This window comes from Malaclemys terrapin, chromosome 9 (assembly GCF_027887155.1).
Source record: "Malaclemys terrapin pileata isolate rMalTer1 chromosome 9, rMalTer1.hap1, whole genome shotgun sequence".
Lineage (NCBI taxonomy): Eukaryota > Metazoa > Chordata > Testudines > Emydidae > Malaclemys > Malaclemys terrapin.
The window spans coordinates 75,180,414-75,203,411 of record NC_071513.1 but is presented as its reverse complement, the minus strand read 5'-3'; the positions used below and the strand labels follow the sequence as shown (position 1 = coordinate 75,203,411).

The 22,998-nt window shown below is 41.2% G+C and overlaps 1 protein-coding gene across 2 annotated transcripts; it reads right to left on the bottom strand.

The window, feature by feature from the left end:
• Window positions 1-1,522: 1,522 nt before the first annotated feature.
• On the bottom strand, window positions 1,523-20,877 carry DIPK2A (divergent protein kinase domain 2A). 2 transcript variants are annotated; one of them, XM_054039527.1, is made up of 3 exons: window positions 20,107-20,877; window positions 8,027-8,330; window positions 1,523-4,433 (listed from the first exon to the last, which is right to left on the bottom strand). In XM_054039527.1, the coding sequence occupies exons 1-3, from the start codon at window positions 20,758-20,760 to the stop codon at window positions 4,102-4,104; spliced, it is 1,290 nt and encodes a 429-aa protein (XP_053895502.1). In that variant the 5' UTR covers window positions 20,761-20,877; the 3' UTR covers window positions 1,523-4,101. The 2 variants fall into 2 exon arrangements, with proteins under 2 accessions (XP_053895502.1, XP_053895503.1); XM_054039528.1 differs by lacking the exon at window positions 20,107-20,877 and adding an exon at window positions 19,882-20,003.
• Between the last annotated feature and the right edge of the window lie 2,121 nt (window positions 20,878-22,998).

Here is a 22,998-nt window from a genome sequence, read left to right as displayed (position 1 = left end):
AAGTATACAGTCAGACTAGCAGTTGATCTAACTGGGACAGATTGTCAAAGCTATTTGGGCACCCTAGGATACAGATGGGCACCTGGTGGGATTTTCAGGGCATTTAGGCAGGGCAGCTGGACTCCACTCCCCAGTGGCAAGAAGCCCCGCTTAGCTTCCCCCTCACTCCCGGCAGGGAACAGGGAGGCAAGAAGCCCAGGTGTGGTTCCCAGGGAACCAAGGTGTAGGCCTGAGAATTAACTCACCCCATACTAAACCAGCCTTGGGTGAAACTCAGGGATTTCACCACTAAAATTAAGGAAAAAATGCTCCACTGCTGCTAAGGTGCCCCCACCTCAGGAATGTCCCTAACAAGAGTTAACACCAAGGGCTGTAAAGCAGACAACCCCAGGCACTGGGAAGTTTAGGGAGGAAACAGAAAGACTCCAAGAATTGGTAGAATAGATAAGCTCTGACCAGTAAATTTATACTGACCATCTGCACAAAAAAAGAAGGTCATAAGTTACAATTTGGGCATAAGAAATAAAATGTAAAAAGGGTTGAGCAGGGAGGAGAAAACATAAGTGCCAGTGCATGATTGTTTAAAATTGTGTTACCTAGAGGGACTGAATAATGTGATAGGGTTAGTGAAGTGAAAGGAGGTAGCTGGTTTTACTTATGTACTGCAACAACAAATAAATGCTCTTTGGGAACCATCTCCGGACTGGAATTTAACATCAAGCTGCTAGAACTCTGACCCCTCTGCACAACTGTGACGTGCAGAGTTAGCGCTGGAACCCCCAGACGAGAGGATCCTGACTGGCCATTGGGTGAATTTTGTCTCTATATTGGGAGTGGTGAGCATAAGAGATTTGCTTGGCATATGTATTCTATGTGTGTTGCTAATAAATAGATATTTAGAGCACAGCTGTGTAAAGCTCTCTCCCTGGGAAAAGGTTCCACAGACCGGTAAAGCCCGGAGCCCCGAGGGAAAGGACAAGTACTTAAATTGACTAGGTTTCTTCCTGAGCCTGTGTGTAAGGATAGGTACTTTACACCCTGAGCCCTCAGAAGGGAAAAGGGTGGGCGGGTGCCTAAATTGATTGGGTCACTCCTTGAGCCCTCGGTAGGGTATAGCTGGGGTGCCCTCGTTTTTTTTTGGGGTGGGTAACAAGGGTACTGTCGCTGAGACAGTAAAAAACAAAACAAACCCCACACCTCATTAATTTTGAATTCTAGCGTACTTTTTCAGTAGCTGAAAAACAGAAGAAGATGTGCCATAATTTAAGAAGCACTCTATGAGGAAAAATAATGCTCACTTGGAAGTATTTCTAAAGGGAAACTCATTACTGTAACTGAGCTATTCAGGATGATGAAAAAAACTCCACAGAATAATTCCTAACCCAAGGAAAGCTGGAATACAGTGCTCTCCACAATAGTAAGAAGAAATCTTCCTCCACACATGATTATTCTTTAACATTTGTATATTGATCTTAAAGAACTATCTGATCTGAAAATGAAATTCTGAGATGAGATTCTTAAAGTACTCTTTATTAATATCATTAAAAGTTGTAGAAACAACTTTGTGTAATATGAAGGCACAGGAAGACAATTTTGATAAAATATTCCAATTAAACAGTAACTTACAGTACAAAAGACAATTTTAATGCACATACAAACCCCAAATGTCTCATTCAAAAATATTTCACCAAGAGTTCATCAATATTAATGGGCAATGACTAAAAATATAAATTGTCATTGTACAATAAATATCTGATAGGTGCAAATTGAACAAAATTTATTGCTTTCCACGTAAGTGTTTTCCCTGTAGGTTTTTTTTTTTTTTTTTTAAATTCTAGATTCCTTTCCGAATCAGCTTTCTCAATATATTTCAGAGGGAACTATAACCCTTAAACCAAATCTAACCAGGGACATTTAGTAGTTACAAGACTACCTCAAGTACTAATCAGAGCTGGCAGTGTTTTCTATTACCCTTTAATAAACAACTCAATCAGAAAATGTGCAGGGTGTTTAAAAATCAACATAATTGATACAAGGCTTGCGTGGCAGCTAGTGTTATTTAATCTCAAATTTTCAATGTATTTTCTGCAAATAAGTGTATTTTGACAGAAAAGTAGTGTAAAGCCTATTTAAAGACCCATATCTGAAGGGAAAGAGGTTGCAGCACAGCTGGTAAAACGGTCTTCCAACAGCAAAAACAAAACAAAACAAAAACAAAAAACAGCAAATAGGAAAATAAAAGCTGTAAGTGTCATATTAGCTTCTGAAAACAAAATTAAGACAAGTGAGCTGCAGTAAAGTATGACTACATATGCAAAATGGATTCAAAGTGAAAATCTAGAGCTGTGCAAAACAGTCATTAATACACTCATCTAACAAATCTCAGAAAACTTTTGCATTATTATATAGCGGTACGTCCTCCCCCCACACTCCCCAGCTTTGAGAAAGAAGAACCAATCAGCGTTGAATTGCAATTTGCTTTTTTCTTTCACCCTGCTTCTACAGCAATTTTGGTATAGCAGCAATTTCCATCTGTCTTTGCAGTAGTATTTGATAGCCATGCTGACTTTGTCATGAATGGTCATGCATACCCAGCTCATTCCAAATTGTTTAATACCATGGTTTTGGTTAATTTACAACTATTACTTTTTTCCTTTGTTACTGCTGCAGGCGAAAAAAAAACCTACAAGTCTTTGCTTAGGAGTCGAATTTTTTGACACTTCAGGTAAATGAAACACTACAGTAGTTATTGTATAAACAAAATCAAAAACAAAAATCTTCCAAGAAAGTAGATCATTTTGGTAGTGGTTGATATTTTATGCAAATTCTTATTTATGGGAGCAATCGCAGGTTTACACTAACCATTAAAGAGACCATTTTTACTGCAATTCAAATAGTAAAACTTATTTCAAAGCAAGGTCTCTAGCACAAACATGGCATAGTCAGTTTAACGACTAAACCGATGGATAAACATTCAGTAAACTTCTTTACATTGTGAATTCAGCAGAACAAATGCTAGCCTGCTAAGCATTTTCTTAAGTTTAAATTTGGATTTTCCTCCACTGACTAGTAGCTTAAAGTTTCTCCAAGAGTAACTAAGGACCCACTGAAATTTGAATTTTCACAATGGATTAGTGTTACTACAGTACATAATTTTGCTTTAGGACTAGTCTAGGGACTGATACACAACCATTTTCTTTGGTTTATGCTTTACTATACTGGACTAGTGATCTTATTTTTAACCTACCCTCAATTCCTACTGATTTTTACTATATTCTCCCCTCAAGTTAAAAATGACTGTTTGCTCATACAAACGATTCCCTGCTGAATGGCTATGTGTACATACTTGCATGGAAGGTTGAAGTTTTGTACAGTAACTACATTATCAAGTGATACCTGTAACAGCAGAACTACAAAAATCAAATATGAATGTATTATGGTTCATATACGACAGTTGAGTCTGCTTTATGACTATCCTTTTTAAAAATGTAATACACACAGTAAGATACAGTGGTAAACTTAGATTAGACTGTAAACATGGGAATCCTGCACTCATAGTAATAATATACTGCACAGTATTAAATAAAACTGGTTAAATTTGAAACAATGCAACAGACAACTAGATTTACCTGCATGTATGTAAATGCCACTTCAGTAAGATGTTTGAACACAAAAATGAGACAATGACATCCGGAAAAAAGCCTTTAAAACAGGCCATCAGTCTAACTTGACTTTCCAAGTAAAAGCATCAGTTTCACAAAATTGTGATACTAATGCAGTTTTATGTAAAGTACCCCTTGACAGACAAGCTGTCAATTAAGCTATCACAGTCTTATCTCATCTGACCCACTCCTTAGGCAATCAGGGAGAACAGTCAATAGTAGCTCAAGTTTTAATTAGATAAGTACCTTGTCTGTTTACAGAGGAACATCCTCTAAACACCATAATATTTTATGGCATTTATATAATTGATCAGATAGTTTAATTTAAAAAAAAAAAAAAGTTTTTCTTTTGAATGTGAGTTCAAAACCTCATTTTTCCATGTGTCTTTGCGATAGTGTTTTAGCCAGTGTTACAAAAAGGTGATTAGTTCACCATGAACTACCTCACATTATTACTTAATTGTGCAAGGTATTCACGTAGTTCTTTTGCAGCTTGGAATCTACCATATCGCTTCTTTGGGTTGGCACACTCATCCAGCAAGGCCTCAAGTCGGCCATCTTTGGCAATTTCAGCTGGAGGGTCATGAAGTAGTCCTCCAGAGGTGCCACGCCAGGTGGCATGTCTTGATAAAAGGTTCTGACAAATAGCATAGTAATTGTGGTCCACAGTGGCACGAGCACAAAGAATCTCTTTCGAGAAGGACAAGCAAGCTTCTTTATCACAGTCATCAAACTTGCTCTCGTACCATACATCCCAGTTTTCAGGTTTATCTGTAAAACAAAGATGGCAAAATATTGTGGGTGAGATGGAAGGAAAGCAGTACATTTAATACAAAATATGACTAAAGACTTAGTTTGAAGGAAACCAGTAACTAGAGCCAGGTGCAAAAATAATAATAAATAGTAATAATAATTAGCAGCAAAGTTTATTTACCAAAAAGAACAGTTTCAGTAGACCTAAAATCATTCACAAATATGACCAAACTAAAGAAAAATGTCAAAACAAAAACAGTTAACCCAACTCAATTTTTTATTTCAATTTCGGGTATTTTAACAAAAGCAAAGGAGGACTAGATTCACAAAACAGCATGAAGAGAAGTGAGCTGGTGGTGCCCTCCTTATAACTTTTAGCCCACTGCTTAGGATGCTGATCTGAAATGTGGGAAATCCAGGTTTAATTCTCCTTCTGCTAATGTGCAGAAGAGATTTGAACTTGCTCTCACACATTACAGGAGAGTGCCTTAGCCACTGGGCTATGGGATATTTGGGTATGGGCCCCAATCTCTCTTCTTGAAGCTGTTCTACTTCTCAAAAATAATTAAAAGTCAAAGTCACCGCCCCAGTGATGATTTATAGCTTCGTGGTTAAGGCACCCACTAAGGATGTGGGAGATCCAAGTTAAGTCTCTGCCTGATGTCATACAATTATTTAAGCCATTATCCCTCACAACTTGCCTAGTTATTTCTTAGCTAAATTTTTGTAAGGAAACCTTTTTTTGCACATACATTTTTTAGCTGTAACCTGCATTTCAAGAGTCCTTAGACGTATCTTAATGTTTCTACAAGTACAAAACTACAAATTACTTTATAAATTCCACTTATTTAGAGTTTAACAATATCTTAAGGATCATTAGAAATGCTAAAAGGCATCAAGCAGTGAACAGCAGGATGTTATAATTACTCTACAGAATCTAGTTTCTCATAAAAAAAGAAAAAACACACTGATGGCTTTCTCCCCCAAGTACTATATTTTAACTATATAGATCCTGTAGAACTTCATTGGAAACCAAAAATATTGTAGATCTAAAAAGGCTTAATTATAAATTTTTAAAAGCCTTGATTTCATCCCCCACAAATCATTTATATCTGAAGAAAAGTGACCTGAGTCCTCCTCCCTAGATAGGTGTTAATTTTTTCTAACTTAAAGAAACTTAACTCTAACTTAAGAGCTAACTTAAAAAAAAAAAAAAAAAGTGAAGTCCAGAAAGTCATCCAGAGTTTGTGTAGGTGCATTAAGTGATAAAGTGATAAATAGGAAAAAAATCAAACTTTCTACACTTTGCTCAGGTATACATAGCAGAACTCTTGACAAGCGTTGCAACAGTATCCTGGCAACCTTCCTTCTCTAGAGACTTCTGTCTAACAGAAAGTTTGCCTCTGACAAAAATAATTACCTTGATTACAAATGGGAAATAGCTGCCCTGAGCGATTCTAGATTCAGCAGTATACAGCAGCTCCCTCAGAGTTTCCTGGAAGAACTTATATAGGACCAAGCTTCCCCCTGGAAGCTACATACTATAGCCTGGTTTGAGACAATTCCTCTTATTAGAGGGGGAATCAACTGTGTCCCCCATTTTGGAGCCCTTAAGCATCTGTATTGCCTGATGTACACAGAAGACAAACCAGTGTTATTGGAAAGCAGTCTCTGGTCTAATAGTTAGTTTACATTTGTGGTGCACTTACACTGTTGTTCTGACAGCAAGCCAATGGGTGGCTGTGATAAAACCACTGAAGTAATTACGCAATGAAAGGCAAACTCAAAAGATAAGAAAAGAGTTGATTCAAATTTAGCTAATTAAATTACCTCAAAATTTGAGAGGTGAACAGAAAAATAAGACTAGACACTCATATACTGAGGTAATTGGATTGGGGGCCTACAAACAAATACTTAAACAAATAGATTATGGACCCCATGTATGAATTTGCTATGGAAGCAACCCCAAAGACTAATTGGGCCAGCCTCAAAATGTAGACACTGTCACCTCAAAAGTATAATACAAAAACTTCATCACTGTCCCAATTTTCCAAAAAGGAAAACTAGACACCTTATTAACAAAGTGAGACATGAAGTTTGCAATAGCATTTTAAAAATATTTCCCCACACCTAAACATTACTGGGCTTGGGAGGAAAAAAAAAAAAAAAAAAAATCTGTGTGCACACATGTCTGAGTTTGTGGAGTCAGTACTGAAACAGTGGGATATCCAACATATTAAAAGGATTTATTGGCATCCCCTACTGGGATTTGATCTAAATACATTATGAGAAATATGGACTAGTGAGTGTTATTAAAAAGAAATATTGCTTTGTATTGAAAGACTGCACAGAGTTTCTACAATCTAGAAATTAATTCAATGATATTAATTATATTTGCAAAGTTTGAAAAATCCACACATCCTGGGCAAACAGAAGTCTTTTGAGCTACTGCCATGAACTCCTGTAGAATTTAAGTTTTTATTTTAAAGGATTCCAGTCAGACTTGTAAAATTCACCTATTCAGTTGAAGAAATTATAAACCAATGTAATGCGGTCTAAGTCTACAGCCTGACTATTCAATGCCTCTATTGCCACCTTTTGTTTCTGCAGCTTGCAAAAAAATGGACAAATTTTCACTCTTGCTATTCGGAACTCTGCATCAGAGTGTTACTGAAGAGATTCTGGTCAATTTTTCTTGGCTGCTGCTTGGTTAAGTTCTGAGTTCAGCAGAGGTAGTCACTGACACTATTTACGGGAAATGAGAGCCAAAAGACAGAGTCTGGAATAAGGGTAGAACAACAGACATCCTGTCTCTCATGGCAGCCAGGAGATTGGTGAGGGATAGAATAGCAGTGGCTTCCATCGTCGCAGCAGCCTGGAGACTCAGGATGGGCAAGCCAGAGGAACCAAGAAATTGAAATAGAATGTTCCTTCTTCATTATAGCTATTGGAGAGTTATTGGAGGGAAAGGATATCAAGTTAGATACCTATTAGCTGGAGGCTGTTGTAAGTCAAGGGATAACTGGAATCCCAGCACTATCCCTTCACTCAGTAGCTGGGGGATGGAGCCAGTTTGCTTCAACCCAAGTGTCACCAAGAACAGCGCATAAGTAACCCCAATTCAGATATTACATTATATATAAATAAAATGAGAGAAGCTTCGCTGAATCAAGTAAAGAACACAACATAAAGGGGAAAAAAGCACATGACTTGAGACAGAAGGAAAAGGAAGTTTGAAACACAGGAAAAATACCATTATAGGGAAAAGTTGGAGTGAAGCCACTTTGAACCATTAAAAAAAAGAAGGATTGCAACAACTACTTTTAAGCATGATTAGCAGGCATCAAGTAATTTTGCCCCTCCACTTTGTGTATTTGTATATCAGGAATACAAGCAATATAGAATTCAGGCGATTCTTGTATATACCTGAGCACTTGTTAATTTTGATTTCTACAAGTATGTGAAAGTTCTATAGTTTTGTTATAGATCTAATTCTACAAATAGTGTAGTAACTGAAGTCTCTGTTTCAGAAACTCACAACAGCTTCATATTCTTTTAAGACAAATTGTAAAACATGAAGCAGGATGGACATGAGAGGAAGAACAACTTACTCTGTTTGATTAACCTTTTGTCGGCCACCAGAACATTTTCTGCATCTACAATGATAACCTTCCCATCTCTAGGACCAACTGCAAAGTTGTCAAAGCTGACATCAAGGAGGTAGAGTGCAAATTCAAAGTCATTATTCGTCAGTTGTTCTGCTATTTCCATTAACTGCCAGGCTAGGTCCACTCGTTTTTCCCATGGTGCATTGAAGTAACTCCACAATTCCTCTCCAACATAGTTGACGGCCACCATTCTTCCACATGCTCCCAGGTACTTTGCAAATGGCCAGCCCTCATCAGATGGAAAACTCTGCATATGAACAGATTTTTTTTTTTTTGTTAATACTGAGTAAATAGAGGAACACCAGTATATTTTAACACGTTGAAATGTGTGCAAGATTGAAGACTATTGAGACTCATATTTACAACAGGTGATTACGCTGACCAGAACACATTTTTGCATTTTGAAACCATCAAGAATACCTACATATATTATTTCTAAACTAGCATCTAGCTTTTGTGTGTATATTTTCTTATGTCAGAATTGATTATCTTTTGCCTTTGGTGTTTTATATACTGTGACTCCTGCTATGGCACTATTGTGATCATATTTTCCTCACAAAATTACTTTGTTTTGTAACCCAGGTCTTTAAATAGAAGCTTATGAACTATTTGCTTTGTGTTGTATATACATTAAGTTTCTCTTATTAATTAGACTTCCTCTCTTCCACTTTCCCTTTTGTTTCTTCCAGATCTGATAGGATTCTTGTTGGTCTTCCTTGAGAACCTTACAGAAAAAAAATTAACCAATATTTTGGTGTACAACAAAATTTAGGATGTTCCATTCTTCCATCTTCCCTTAATCCTCCATCTTAGTTTATTTCAATGTATGCAGATTTTTAAAATGGAAATAGTAATATGGACAGTATTGTGTAGTACAGGCTCTCAAGAAAACAACAACTGTCTAGGTAGTAAGGGCATACTGAAAACAATACAAAAAGTTGTTAAATAACTTGTGCATGTTTGGGTACATTTCATGCAATTAAAAATATCTTCAAATATGCAAGACCAAGATGAGCTACTTAACGCTTTTGCAATAAGTACTGAATACTAGGCATCAAAAAAATCCAAAATTAATATTAAGGTCAGAAACTGAATTATAGACCACAGCACTCACTGAGAATAAGCACGCTCCAGCTAAATTTTAATAGTTCTGAAATAATAGTTGTAAGTGCTATACCTCTAGCACTGCTACCATAACTACGTCACCAGATAGTGATAAAAAACATCAGTTTCCTTGAATGGAACTATTATGCAGCAGCATCTAAGGTTGCATTGCATTACTGATTTCAGTTTAACAGGAACTTTAAACCTTTCTTTTGTAAAAGCCTCTTTGAAATCCAGCACAGCACAGCCACCACCACCACTCAGTTCAGGAGAGGAGGTGGTGTACCAGGCACTGAGATAGTTCTCTGAGCTTAAAAGAGATCTGGAGTTCAGATTCCAATGCAATTCACCTCTCTCCTTAAATGGAGAAGGCCATGAATCCCAACCTAAAAGGCACTCAGGGAGGAGTTGCTGGATACTTGTCCCTGCCCCCACCTCATTTTAAGTAAGTTATCAGAGAGCTTATACAGTCATTTCAGGCAGAGAACCCAGGCCTCTAACACGACAAACCCCGATCTTATCCACTGCATCAAGATGCCTTTCAGAGTGACACAAAACAGTCTGCTTAGTCTATCTCTAACCACTATAAAACACATTCCTCAGAGTCAGGGATGGTGATCAGGAATCCTGGATTTTAATATAATCTACTGCAAAGGTTTCCCACTAGGAAAGTGCATGCCAAGTCCTTCTTCAGCAGCCGGCCATACAAGGGTCTTACAATTACTTTGGCAGCTCAAAAAGCAAAGGTCTAAGCTACGGATCTGAAGGTGATTGACCTATGTGGGGGAAAATACATGCGATTCATATATGGAAGACCTCAAAAAAAAAATTTTTTTTTTTAAACTTAACTATGGGAAGAAATCACCAAAATACACATTTCAGTCATTAGTAACAATGTCTGCTTGTATAACCTATTAGTCAGAGTATGTGTTATGCACACACACCCATGTCCAATCCACAAAGGATGCGAGTCTGATAGGCTCTTGAGGTGAGAGCTGGCTCTTTAAGACAAGCTGTAAAGAGTGATGACTTTAGCTCTGGAGGTCACTGGTTGTCCTTGGCTTAGTGTTGGCCAAGATGGCAGCTGTCACACTCACAGGTATCCCACATTGTCATATCCCACATTGAAAGCTGAGAGAGATGCTTCATCCTGGCAGGGATAGAGCATCCTGAGGAAGACGAAACAAATAGACAGACCTGCTGGTGTAATGCACACATGATGTCAGTTGCTGCAACTTGTCCTGGTTCTAACCAGAGGTCCATGGGAAGCTACAGAGTGTTCAGGAAGCAAGTAATAACAGACTTCTTTAGATGTTCCCTCCAGCTAACAGTTTATGTCATCAGTCCAAAACCTGAAGGGTTGCTCTTAGCATACTTACTTCCAGTAACTTTAAAATGGGGATAAAGTTTAAAGTTTATAGCTACACTACAGAGCTTACAGGGGCGCAGGTACAGTAACTCCTCGCTTAATATTGTAGTTACCATATATACTTGATCATAAGCCAGTTCGTTTATAACCCAACCCCACCCCCAAGATGGATAAGTAAAAATGGAAATTTTTTATGACCCGTTCATAAGCCGACCCTATAATTCAGGGGTCAGCAAACTTTGGCTCCCAGGCCATCAGGATAAGCCGCTGGTGGGCCGAGATGGTTTGTTTACCTCGAGCGTCCGCAGGCAGGAAGGTAAACCTAAGTAAACAAAGTGTCCCGGCGCACCAGCGGCTTACCCTGACAGGTCGGAATAGCAACTGATGGGGACATTTTTTGGGGGGGGAGGGGAAGAGAAGCTGGGGGTCAGGGGAGTTATCCCTATGACCACCCCCACATGACCCCACCCCTAGCCCGGGACCCCCACACTCTTCCCATCCCATCCCTTCCCACCTTATCTGGGGAGGGCCAGGGAGGATGTCTCTGGCTTGGCTGGAGCTGCTCCAGCAGGCTGGGCAATGCAGACGCAGCCTGCTCTGGTGGGCCAGACCAGGCAGTGCAGCCGTAGTATGTTCCAGCGGGCTAGGCCGGGCGGCACAGCTGCAGCATGCTCTGGGGGGCGGGGCCAAGCAGCAGGGCTGCAGCCTGCCAGTCCCGGAGCTGCAGCTGCTTCAGAGGCTGGGGGGCTGGGGGGGCAGCACGAATGGAGGGAGGAGACACAGCATGGCAGAGAGAGACAGAAACACACACCATGTGTGAGTGTGAGTGCTAACCTCACTCTAAGTACACTGCCTTTTTAAATAGATTACCATAGTAATGCCCAGCCACCAATGCAGTGCTGTCTTCTTGATTTTATAGCCATTTTAGCATTTGTTGCTGTTCATGGTTTTGCTAAACACCAGGAAAATGAAGTTAACAAGTCCTTGGCCAATGTCATTGCTGCTTTAACTCTGGATCACAGTAAATACCAAGAATCAGTCTGCTGTTGCTGCAGCAAAGTGGAGCTAATTATTCACAGGACAGGCCCTGCTCCTCCTCCCACTCTACACCAACCATACCAAAGAAGAGTCGGGGAGGATTAGCACAAGGGATACCTCACAACACCGCAGGTGCCAGGAGGCTCTCAAAGAGGGGCGACAGCTACCTCTCCCTTCCAGCAGCTGTGGGAATCGTGGAGCTACAAAAATTCATAATATACCTACCACAGATGGCCATAAAAGAGCCAATAGCTTAGTCCTGGGTCAGCATATGTAAAAATCTTGGGACACTCTCACTTTCCCAGTAGCTCAGGTAACAGCAGCAGGGGGCTGGCCCAATGCTACTTACTAAGGGGTTGCCCCTGAATCTCGTTGCTAAGCCAGTCCACCCTTAATCTTTTACAGTCAACATTTGGATTGTATACACACATGGTAAATTTCTCCAGTCCCACACCAATGCATCTGGATCTGCACTCTACTGCAGGCACTGATCTGAACCTGAATTTACTCACATTTAACAAAAAAAGAAATTTTAGCAGTTTGTGTTCAATTCTAATTTACACAATTTAACTGATTTTAATAGATTTTCACTAAGTACAAGACATTTTATCATTGTGCAATCATTGAAAAGGTTCTTAGAGCGTATCCACTTTAGCCATGAGTTCAGCCCCATACTCAATGATTTCTAAAGAAAAGGGGACAAAGAATTCTAATAATGGTTTTACTAATACCATACGCATACAGAGGCAATACCTCCTCCCTACTCCTATTCTAGATTCCCCTGCTTATAAATCCAAGGATCACATTAGTTCTCTTAGCCATAGCATCAAACTGGTCTTCAAACCCTACACATACTTACTATGAGGTTCAGCATGATCAGTGCCTCATGCAAGAGATTCTAGTACTGGCTTGCTGTATTTAAAAAGTGAATCTTCCAAACATAACCACACATCATATTGTAAAACAGTTACATTTATATCTTTGTGGCAACAAAACGATCTTCTGACAAGAGTAGAGGGACTCCTGCCAACATCTGCACATGTACAAACAAGCTCTCTGCTTCTGGCTCCTTTCCAACTGGCATGTAATGGCCACATCTACACTTCATTACCCAAATCAGTAGCACAAGAAGGGGATAAAAAAAAAAAATGTATGAGTGTAATATTCAGCAGTTTTAGATTCACTGTGATTTTGACAAGAACTGTTAACTAGAGTGACGATTTGTCCTCTTTTTAAGCAGAGGTGTAACTTTTGGTACTTCATTACCTTTTGAAAATATTTGCATAAATAAATCATTATGTCTACTACAACAAGAAAAAAAAAATCTCACTTTGTATTGCTTTAAAAGCCAAAAAATGCATACAAATCATAAAAACAGAATTCCCACTGCACATGTTTAGCTACCATTAGAAACAAAAGCTAAATAAAAAGGTTGCTAGAATCTCTAACTACTGAACTACAAATAGCACAGTTCTGAACTAAATGCTTGAATTCTTAGTACACCTCCACCCTGATATAACAATGCCCTCGGGAGCCAAAAAATCTTACCGCGTTATAGGTGAAACCATATTATATCGAACTTGCTTTGATCCGCCAGACTGTGCAGCCCCGCCTCCCTGGAGCATTGCTTTACCGCATTATAGCCGAATTTGCGTTATATCGGGTCGCGTTATATCAGGGTAGAGGTGTATTGGGTACACCTATATAATTAAATATATTTGTTTGAAGGCAAGCTTACTGTCAGATCTGCAGCTAAACAAAATAGGGTTAGCATGACTCTAAAAAGCTCTTCTGCCCGCAGCTCTAAAACACCTACTTGGTTATAAAGTGTGCAACTTTGAGACACTTGCTAGCACACATTTTACACTCAGTCACAATAGCAGACCCAAGAAAAGCATTTAATCAACTGTTTAACAGGTGCATTTTTAATACAGATTCACTGACAAAAATTAGGATTAAGGCAATATATAGTGTAAGAGAATATATTAGTATTTTTCCCACTGGTGACATCCAAGACACTCCATCTAACAATTTAGATGTTCCTAATCAGATTTCTTAATAGCAGTGGGAAACCCACTTTCAAGCACTATTTTAAAAAAGAAGAGACTATCAAAATATATAGTATTTACCTTATAAAAAGAACACTTGTTAGTCAGAAAAGATGTAGTTACTTATTTCATGTAAATTTTCCTCACCCAAGTGTAATCTACATTAATACAGTGTGGTTTTGTCCATCCCCTTCAGGAACAGAAATCAAGTACCCCATTGCATCTTTTCCATAAGCCCCATGTAGGAGGCAGCACAGTGTTGCACTGACCTAGGAGCATTTGTCGCTTGCAATGAGGCAGCTACATTGGTGTAATTTCACTGGTACAAAAAACACAATGTAGAGAAGCCATATACTACAGAAACTCTAAGTCAGGGGCCATTAGAATCCAAGGATTCTTAAGTTCTTAAGGATATCAAGACAATCAAATCTGTGGATGCTTGCATCCATGTGACCGAAGTATCTTGCTTTTCAAGGAGAAGATCTCATTTCAAATTTTGCAAAAGCTAGAAAATACTATGGCTGAAACTCAGTGCAATGAAAAACAATCCTGATCCTATGTCTGAAAGTTATTCTTACGCAAGTTAAACTCAGTGGTACATGTTTTGCGGTCTTTAGAAGTAAATTTATGCGCTTGAAGCTGCCACAGAAGAAATAAATGCCAGATTCACCAATCTCCACTCACTTAGCTTCAATGCTTGGATTCTGCCTATACAGCAGTGTAAAAATGGAAAGTCTCTTGAACCACTTTACAGAGTTACTAGATGAGGTGGAAAAAAAGAGTGCATATATCAATGATTGGCACAAAAACATCCACTCAAATGCCATCAATTCCACACAAAAGTGTGCATGCCTGTTTAAAAAAGCTTTAACCATCAAGATAATAGCCTTTCAAGATAGTACTTTTTATAAAAATAAAATACTGATATTGTGACTTTTTCCCCACGAGCCTGCCCAAATAAGCCCCCCCCCCCATATATGCAACAAAGCACATTAAAATCACTTGATGCAGGTATGAATGAAAGCAGAGACTCTCCCTCAGGTTATTTGCTCTTCACTAAAATATATCTACTCCACACACCCATTTGATGGGGGACCTAGGACAAAGTTCCCTGGATATAGTGATATGCTCCCATCCTGCAAGAAGCTCTGCAGTGTAAGGGTATGTGGATGAGATCCATATTGAGGATTCAACAGACAGCACTGATCAGCTCTAGATTGCAAGCCTGACAAATATTACCCATAATATTTTGGAATCAATTTTCATTTGAGTTTGAAACAAGTTAGATAAGACTGAGTCAGAACAGAGGGTATCTGGTTTTAACAGTATCATTTTAATTTATATTAAGGCTAAGTCTAAACTAAACAAACAACAACAACAGAGACCAATAGACAGACACTAAAAACCATTAAAACAAACAAGCAATCTTGGTATTTGTTCAGAACAAGCAAAATACAAATGAATGCCTTTATTTATGAAATATTTATGAAAGTGTTAACAATACAATTTCTATTTAGATGGTCTAAAATTTCTTCCTCAACCTGCCACATAAGTGGATGAAACATGCAACTTCTAACCAGATAAATCCTTTCTTATTGTTTAAACACAGAACATATTATGGAAGAGTCAGTGAAGCTGATAACACTGTTTTGGTACTCCGAAGAGATGTAAAACTGTACCAAATCATATGCAGTTGTGCTGCAATTTGTTGTACTATAAAGATTAGCATGAATTAGTGAATCAAAAATAGTCTAGAAAAGCTTGTTTAAGATGTACTAATAAGGATGAAGTAAAATCATCCTACTGCAAAAAACATTAGTATTTTCACATTAGACCTCAATAATTAAATTACGTTAAGTGGTGTTTCCCTAACTTCTTTAACTTGTACAGAAGTGTACCACGCTTAACTGAAGGGTAAAGCAGAACCTTCAAACTGGCTAAAGCAGAAGCTGTCAGTCAATTGTGACAGTATGCATTTCATAAGCACTGCCACTTTAGGAGTAATCCATATGCCAAACAGGCTTCCAGCTAAGCTTCCAATCTCTGATAAAAAGTTTTATAATCCCCCAAGTCACTAGATTTAGTAGATGATTAAAGTCACCTTTTCCATTATAAATCTAAGTTCAGTGACTAAACGTTTATATTTAGTTACAGCTATAAGTTAATGAAAAAGCACAGATCAGTAATGCAGAGATCTGAGACTGAAAGCATTTCCCCCACCTGAAGATGAATATGCTTTTTGTGCATATTAAAATTAAGCAGAGACAGTTTTTCAGGGGATAACCCACAGAACACCATTTCTCAGAGTCTTCCTTTGTACTGTCTGGCAACAAACAGCTAACATTGATTACTATTGTTAAGCACTTCAAAGTTTTTATATACAACGGGGAATCCTCCAAGAAGAGAAACAATTCTTAGAACAAATCTCCAATTCCCACTCCCACTCCTTCTTTACCCAGTGCAATAAAAACAAGTACTGAATATTTTAGCTTTATAAAATAAAAACCGCCAAACCTTTCAACACATCTGAGAGCAGCACAACTTTACTTCTTACGAAGTAAGAAGGATCTCCTACATGCTGCTGTCACAGTACAAGTTTCATGATCGAGAAAACAGAAATTCTTACCTATATTTTTCCCCAGTTAATATTCTTCTGTTAACTGCACTTATCAAAATTGAAAAGAGTGAAGTGAAAGCTAGATGTGAAGTCTAGTTAATTCAAAAAGTTAACATAAACACAATTGTTACGTTCCAAGTTAGAGTTTTCCCTTAAAACGACAGCTTCTTTTTTATGATTTGAAAGAGCATCCAAGATCTCCAAAAGATCTAATTTTATGAACTTTCAATGCTGCTGAAACTAAAACTGGACAGAATTACTCTAACAGACTGTTTTCTGATGGAGAATGCCAATTCATAGAATTTGAAACATCTTGCAGACAGTTCAATTTTGACAAAGCTGCGATCTAACACAGGTAGAGTTCCAATGGAAGCATCTTGCCAGCCAGCCTGACAGACTGACCAGAAGCTGAAAATCTGGAAGCCCCGGGAGTCCCAGCTCCTAAGCTCCCCAGCTCCTAAGCTCCCCGACAGCTCACCAGGCAGGCTGCCCTCAAATCCCAGCTCCCAGAATCCCATTTCCTACACACCTTACCAGGTATGATGGGGAGCTGGAAGCCTTGCAAGTAGTGGCTTCTAAGCTCTGAGGTTCCAGCTCTTCGGCAGCCCGAGGTTCCAGGAGTCAGCAGCTCCACAGCTGTCTGCCAGATGGAGTTCCCCAGAGCCAGTACTCCATTCCCTTTCAGAAAGGATTTGGAAATGTTGGGGGGCAGGGAGGGTGTTCCAAATGATAACAAAACTATGTTTCAAATATCAAAATCCTCCACGAAACAGAATTATTTTTCCTCTTCTCAGATCAAGTTAAAGAGATGGCCAACAATGTACACTGAATTAAAGGCAATGTGTGCTTTTCGTGGGCAGCATGTCATGTTTAATTCCTTAGACACGTACTGACATTGTATCTTTAGTATTCCACATGGTTAAATTTGTCTATGTAATACTGGGTAAAACACATGAATTCAACTAGCTAAGTTACCATCTTCATCCATCCTCTGGTCATAATTCAAAAGAGAAAATTCAGTTACAACACATACATATTAGTATCTAATTCACAGAAATGGTCAAGTTGTCATCAGTAAATATGATCAACAGGACATAGGGAAAGATTTGTTTTCACACTATTCCACATTCACTGGTTTCTGTCCTCAGGACAGTTTCTCTCTGGAAAGTTGCTTTTAAAAGCAAAAACAAAGTTATAGAATTGTACAAGTTACTGAATTCTAGCACTATAAAGTAATCAAAATCTGAAAGCTTGTTTTCTTTAAAGTAAAATCTAGGCAACTGGGAGGGGGAGGAAAAAAAAATCTTAGTAATCTATGTCTATCCTATTCACTCCTGTAAAAATCCACATGACAGGGTATCCCATGATTAACAGGCCACATAATTTATAAAAACCTCCAATACAGAACTTATCCAGAAATCTCAAGTTACTATTTTTAGTGTGGCTACGTATGCATAAGTGTTGACATATTTCATTATTTTAAACTGGATCTGCAATCATTTTCCAGAATTGCTGCCATTAAAATGCTGATACATTTAAGTCTAATTGGTTCAGTCATCCAGGAAGTTACTTCGCCTTTCCTAAAATTTGCAAAACTCAAAATAAATTATTTGATGGGAATGTGATAGGACTGTGTAAGGAAGCATTTAAAGCTGATACTAAGTGGTGTAAGTATCACATTTCTTTGTTTGTAGCACTAACTTTCAAAATTAAGACTCACAGTGAACCTTTATTTACATTTGCAAAAACATTTAGAAGTAGACTTGGTATACCACCATCTACATTCACAGCAAAAGCCATAAGTTAAAAATGGACACCAACTAAAAATAATCACTTCTGCCCAATTTTTAAAACTATTGTTACAATTTACACTATAATTGAAAGGCCAGAGGAAAAGTTATTTAATTTTTAAGTCTATTTGCTGGATGCATTTGACAGCACTCTGTCTAATGCATTTCACTATGTAGTCAGTGTGCTCCCCTCTGTGTAGGTGTTTCCTCACAGGAAAGAGGAAGGGAAAACTCATCTTAAATATAATCAGTCAATTGTAAAATCAGAGAAATCACCAGGTGGACTGAACGGGTGATCCAAAAAAGAAGCCATTAAAAAAGGTAACTACATTTCAAGTTCATGATACCTCTAAATAAATTTAAATGCATGCACCTTTTCTTAAATGAGCATTCTAGAAATTAGTAAATAAATTTACTGGAACTTAAAGCCAATCTCCACAGCACTGGTTATTTGACAATCAACTGGATGCTTCTTGGCCAGATATCTAGCAAAATACCAGAGGTTTATGATAATGTGTTTATTGTATTAAAATCCACTTACAAAATTCCTCCTTTAGGCATTAATTAGGTGAAACCAAGGACAGTAAAAGACAAAGTGGTTAGAAAAAAACGACTGGACCAAAATTCAACTCCAGTAACTTTCTAAGTGCATACTTAGAATTTTCACAATAGTGTTGATAGCTTAATGTAAACAAGGGGCAGCAACTGTTCAGTTTAAGTAGTATTTATGCAAGACAAAACAACTACTATCACAAACAAGAGATTATTAATTTTCCACAAATTTGCATCTAAAGTTGGATCAAAATCAAAGTTTCTCAAAAATTGACTCAGTGTACATTCTTGTCAGCCAAGTTGCGAAAGCATGTAAAACTCTATTCTTATTTAGATATAATTAAAGCACAGAACAGCTAAAAAGAGCTGTCATTTAGAGTGCTGCTTTACCATCAGGCTTATCTGATCGGTTCAGACAGAACTAGTCATATATTGCAGTAAATGTGAGTTTTACTTCAAAACAATAACTAAAGAGCTTTATGTGAAGAGTGAAAATCCTAATAAAACACTGAGATGGACTCTAACAACCAGAGAGTTTATGAAAAAGGAACAGATGTCCCAATCCATGTATACTAAACCCGATCCCAAGAAACTGATCAGCTAAAGTATTCATCTGACAAAAGTTTAAGGACTTCTCAAATTATTAATGTGATATGGGCATGGGATTAAAGCTATCTACTAACAAGACAAAGGGATAAATATACCACTACCCGTTTTTTGTTTTTAAACGTAGACAACAGTGCTGCCAAGCCTGCTACCTGCAGAATAGCGGTTTCTCTTCACCCTCTCAGATGATCGCCATAGAATAGAAGAAGAAAGCTTTCCATGGGAGGCGGGGCAGTGAAAAGAGAATGAAATCTCCATGTTTCCCCACCACTAAAAAGCAATTACAAAATAAGGGGGAGGGGTGCTAAAGCGGAGAGTCCCTTCTGGAGAATATTCGGGGAAAGAGCGAAATGAGAAAACAAACCAAACACCCAACACAACCCCTGCCCAGTGTCGCTCAGCAGGGGCAGCGCAGGCTCCTTCCCCGGCGTGTCAAGGTAGTTTTTGGAAGGCAGCTCACTGTTCGAGAGAGCGTTTGGGGGAAGATGAAGCGTGGTGTTAGCGCCTTCCCTTGACTACGTTTCCCAGGAGGGTTTGCACCATCTGCCCTCCTCAAGACACGCACAGCTCTGCTCTCCCGCCACGGCAAAGCAGCCACCCAAGGCGCTGCTGGCAACGTGACCAGAGAGGAGGCGCAGACGATGCTCGGCCAGGACCAGCGCTTGGGCACTTACCTGGCAGCAGGGCCGGGCAAAGGGCAGGCGGGGAAGGAGACGGGACACGCTCCTGCAGCACCAAGGAAAGCAGAATGGCTAGACTAGCACCGACCTTTGTCACTAGGCTGGGCCCGCGGGAGGCGATTAGCACCGCACCCACCCCCTGCCCGGAGCGCTGCGCGTGGACGAGGGAGGGCAGCTAGGGTGGGGCGCAGGACCTGCGCGGAGGGGGAGGGGCGTTACCTGCAGCACCAGCGGCTCCGGGTTGAAGGCCAGTGTGATGAGCAGCTGCATGCGCTCCGAGTCCTTGAGGTTGCGGAGCAGGAAGCTGCCCGAGTCCTTGGTCTCGGCGTAGCGGCGGACCAGGCGGTCGAGCAGGCGCTGCGAGGGGCAGTGCACCAGGTCCGACCAGCCCTCCACCACGTCGGGGGTGAGCAGCCGCACGTCGCCGTTGATGCTGGCGAACTCGGTGGCGTGCAGGGCCTGCAGCAGGTCGCAGCGGCCCCTGCCGGTGGCGCGGCGGCAGATCTTGGTGTCGATGTCGGCGAGCTCCTGCGCCGAGCCCAGGCGCTTGAGCACAACGCGACGGCTGCCCTCGCGGGGCTCGCCGTAGCGCGCGAAGTAGACGTTCTTGACATTGAGAAAGTCGAGCAGGCGCAGGCGGCCCCAGCTCTCCAGCCGCAGCTGCCCGTTGAGGAACTTGCGGCACCAGCTGGTGCCCCAGCAGGCCGGGCACTTATTGAGCTGCAGGAAGCGCCGCTCCGACAGCTCGTTGCGCTGCAGCGAGGCCAGCAGCGAGTGCGTGTTCAGTACCAGCGCCGCCGCCAGGCTGCCCAGCACCGCCAGCTTCACGTAGCGGTACAGCCGCCCCAACTTCAGCGACACCAGCCGCAGCATCGTCCCGGACCGGGGCCCCCCTCCCCGCCGCTCCGCGCTCGCGCCGCAGCTCCAGCCCCAGCAAACTCTCCGCCGCGCCGCTCGCCCGATAAAAGGCAGCCAAGTTACTGAGGGGGACGGTAGGGGGGAGGGGGCGGCGCCGCGAGCCCGCCGGCCCGGACCGCCCCGCCCCGGGGAGGAGCCACGCCACCGCCGCACGCGCGCGCGCGTCGGGCGGAGCCTAAGCGCGCCCCCGAGCAGCCCCCTCCCTCCTACACTAGGGGTCGAGCCTCACGCGCACAGGCTCTGCCACGGTGGGGGAGCGCGCGCACACCTATCCCCGGAAAAGAGGCGGGGCCGTCGCGCGCGCGCGCGAGGGAGAGGGGGGCGTGGAGCAGGAGCAGGCGCGCGTTGAGGAAGAGCCGGGCAGGTCGGGAGGGGCGGGAGCGTCGTCCCCCATCGCAAACAGATTCAGAAGCAGCAGCAGCCCCACAGGTCGCTGTGCCGAGCCGCTGGCTGAACCAGCTCGGGGCGGACGGGGCGCAGTGTGAGCCGCCATGTTGTGTTTACCCCCTGCCCGCCTGGCAGCAGGGCCCCGTGGGAAGGTGCCTGTCCCGGGCGCGGTTGCCCCTGGCACTGTGGCCCGAGGGAGCAAACAGCTCGTTGGACGTGCTGCTGCTGCCCGTCCGTCCCCGGCGCGGAGCTGCCCGGCTGGGCTCGCATGTGCCAGCCAGTGCCTCGGGTCGGTGTGTGTCTTTGTCTCGCGCACGCGGGGTGCTTGTGTTGCAGCCCGAATCTATCCCAATTAACCCGTGTCCAGGCACTCTTCTGGCTATTGCACATTAATTCCACGTTCTGCACAGGGCAAGTGTGCCTAGTGTGTATTGCTAACCTCGCTAGCATAGCTCACACCTGGCGCTGTGTGGCTGATGTCATGCGCACACACACGGCCTGGCTGTTGCACACCGAATTCGTGCCCGACAGGAGTCAAGCCTGACACTCAGTGCCTGGTGTGTCTCCTTGCTCACATAGATTGTCCCTGGCATTGCATACTGGAGCCATGTCCACTGGAACTCGTATGTGCTAGTAAGCCCAAGTCTGTCTGTAACACTCCCACCAGCCTGGCTGCTGTGCGCTGAAGCCCAACAGAGCTCATGCTTCCCAGTAAGTGCCTGATCTGTCTCTCTTTCACTGGTGTATGGGCATGGAGCGCCTGGGTATTATGTACTGAAGTCATGTCCAGTGCAGCACAGCTCATACCCTAGCACAGGCTACAAGTCCCTGCCACAGTATACACAACTGCACAGATCACTTTATTGGGCTCTGCCCATGGAAAAGATTTCCTGATCTACTCCAAACTCCAGTCCGTACTGGGTGGGGAAGAGATGAGTTCCTTGGTGTCCTGACAATACCTCTGTTTCTTCATGTTTTACCCTCACTCACACACAGTTTTATGTCCTGACATTCATTTAATACACCTTGCATTAAATCACCATACCCTAAATCTGGACCAAAGAGCCTACAACAAAAGTGGTCCACAAAGTAATCTATCCTTGGAATTGCCGCCTGAAATTCAAGCATATGGAGACTTTCTCACACCATCATCAAGACTGCCTTCAAAATCTCTGGACTGTCAGTTCATAGGTGCCACAGATGCCGTCCCAGTAAAGTATCACTATGAAAGTGGCATGGAATATAGGAGGAAAAGAGTCTAGGAAGCCCAAAGAAAACCATTCTTCCTCTCTACCTATCTCAGTTTCCTTAAGAGCTACGTTATTTTCCCACATTAGAAAACACTTATTTAATGCCCATTTCATCCCCTCAAATGTAAGATGGAGTGGTGGGAGAGTAACAGAGAAGAACCGCAAAGTGAACACTATCAGGCTTTCCCATTTCCAATTTTAAAGACCTGAGAACTCTAGTAAGCCATAAATATAATTGTATTATTTTTTCATTAGCATAAACTTTAAATTCTATTTTGACATTTATATATGTAACAACAGCTTCCAGAGCATACTGAAAAAGTGTAACTTTGTAGAATGAAGAGAGTAAACTTGCACTTCTTGATGCACTCCAGGAATGACCACTTCTCACTCCAACATGTTCTGTCAACGCCTACAGTTAAAGGTCAGAATCAGTCCAATCGACAGGCTTTAGGCTTTATTCTGTGAACCACTTTGTGGAAAATAATATATTCCATTATTTTAAAGTAACTAGATTATACACTGTAATTAGAGTTTATTTTAAACAAAATATTTG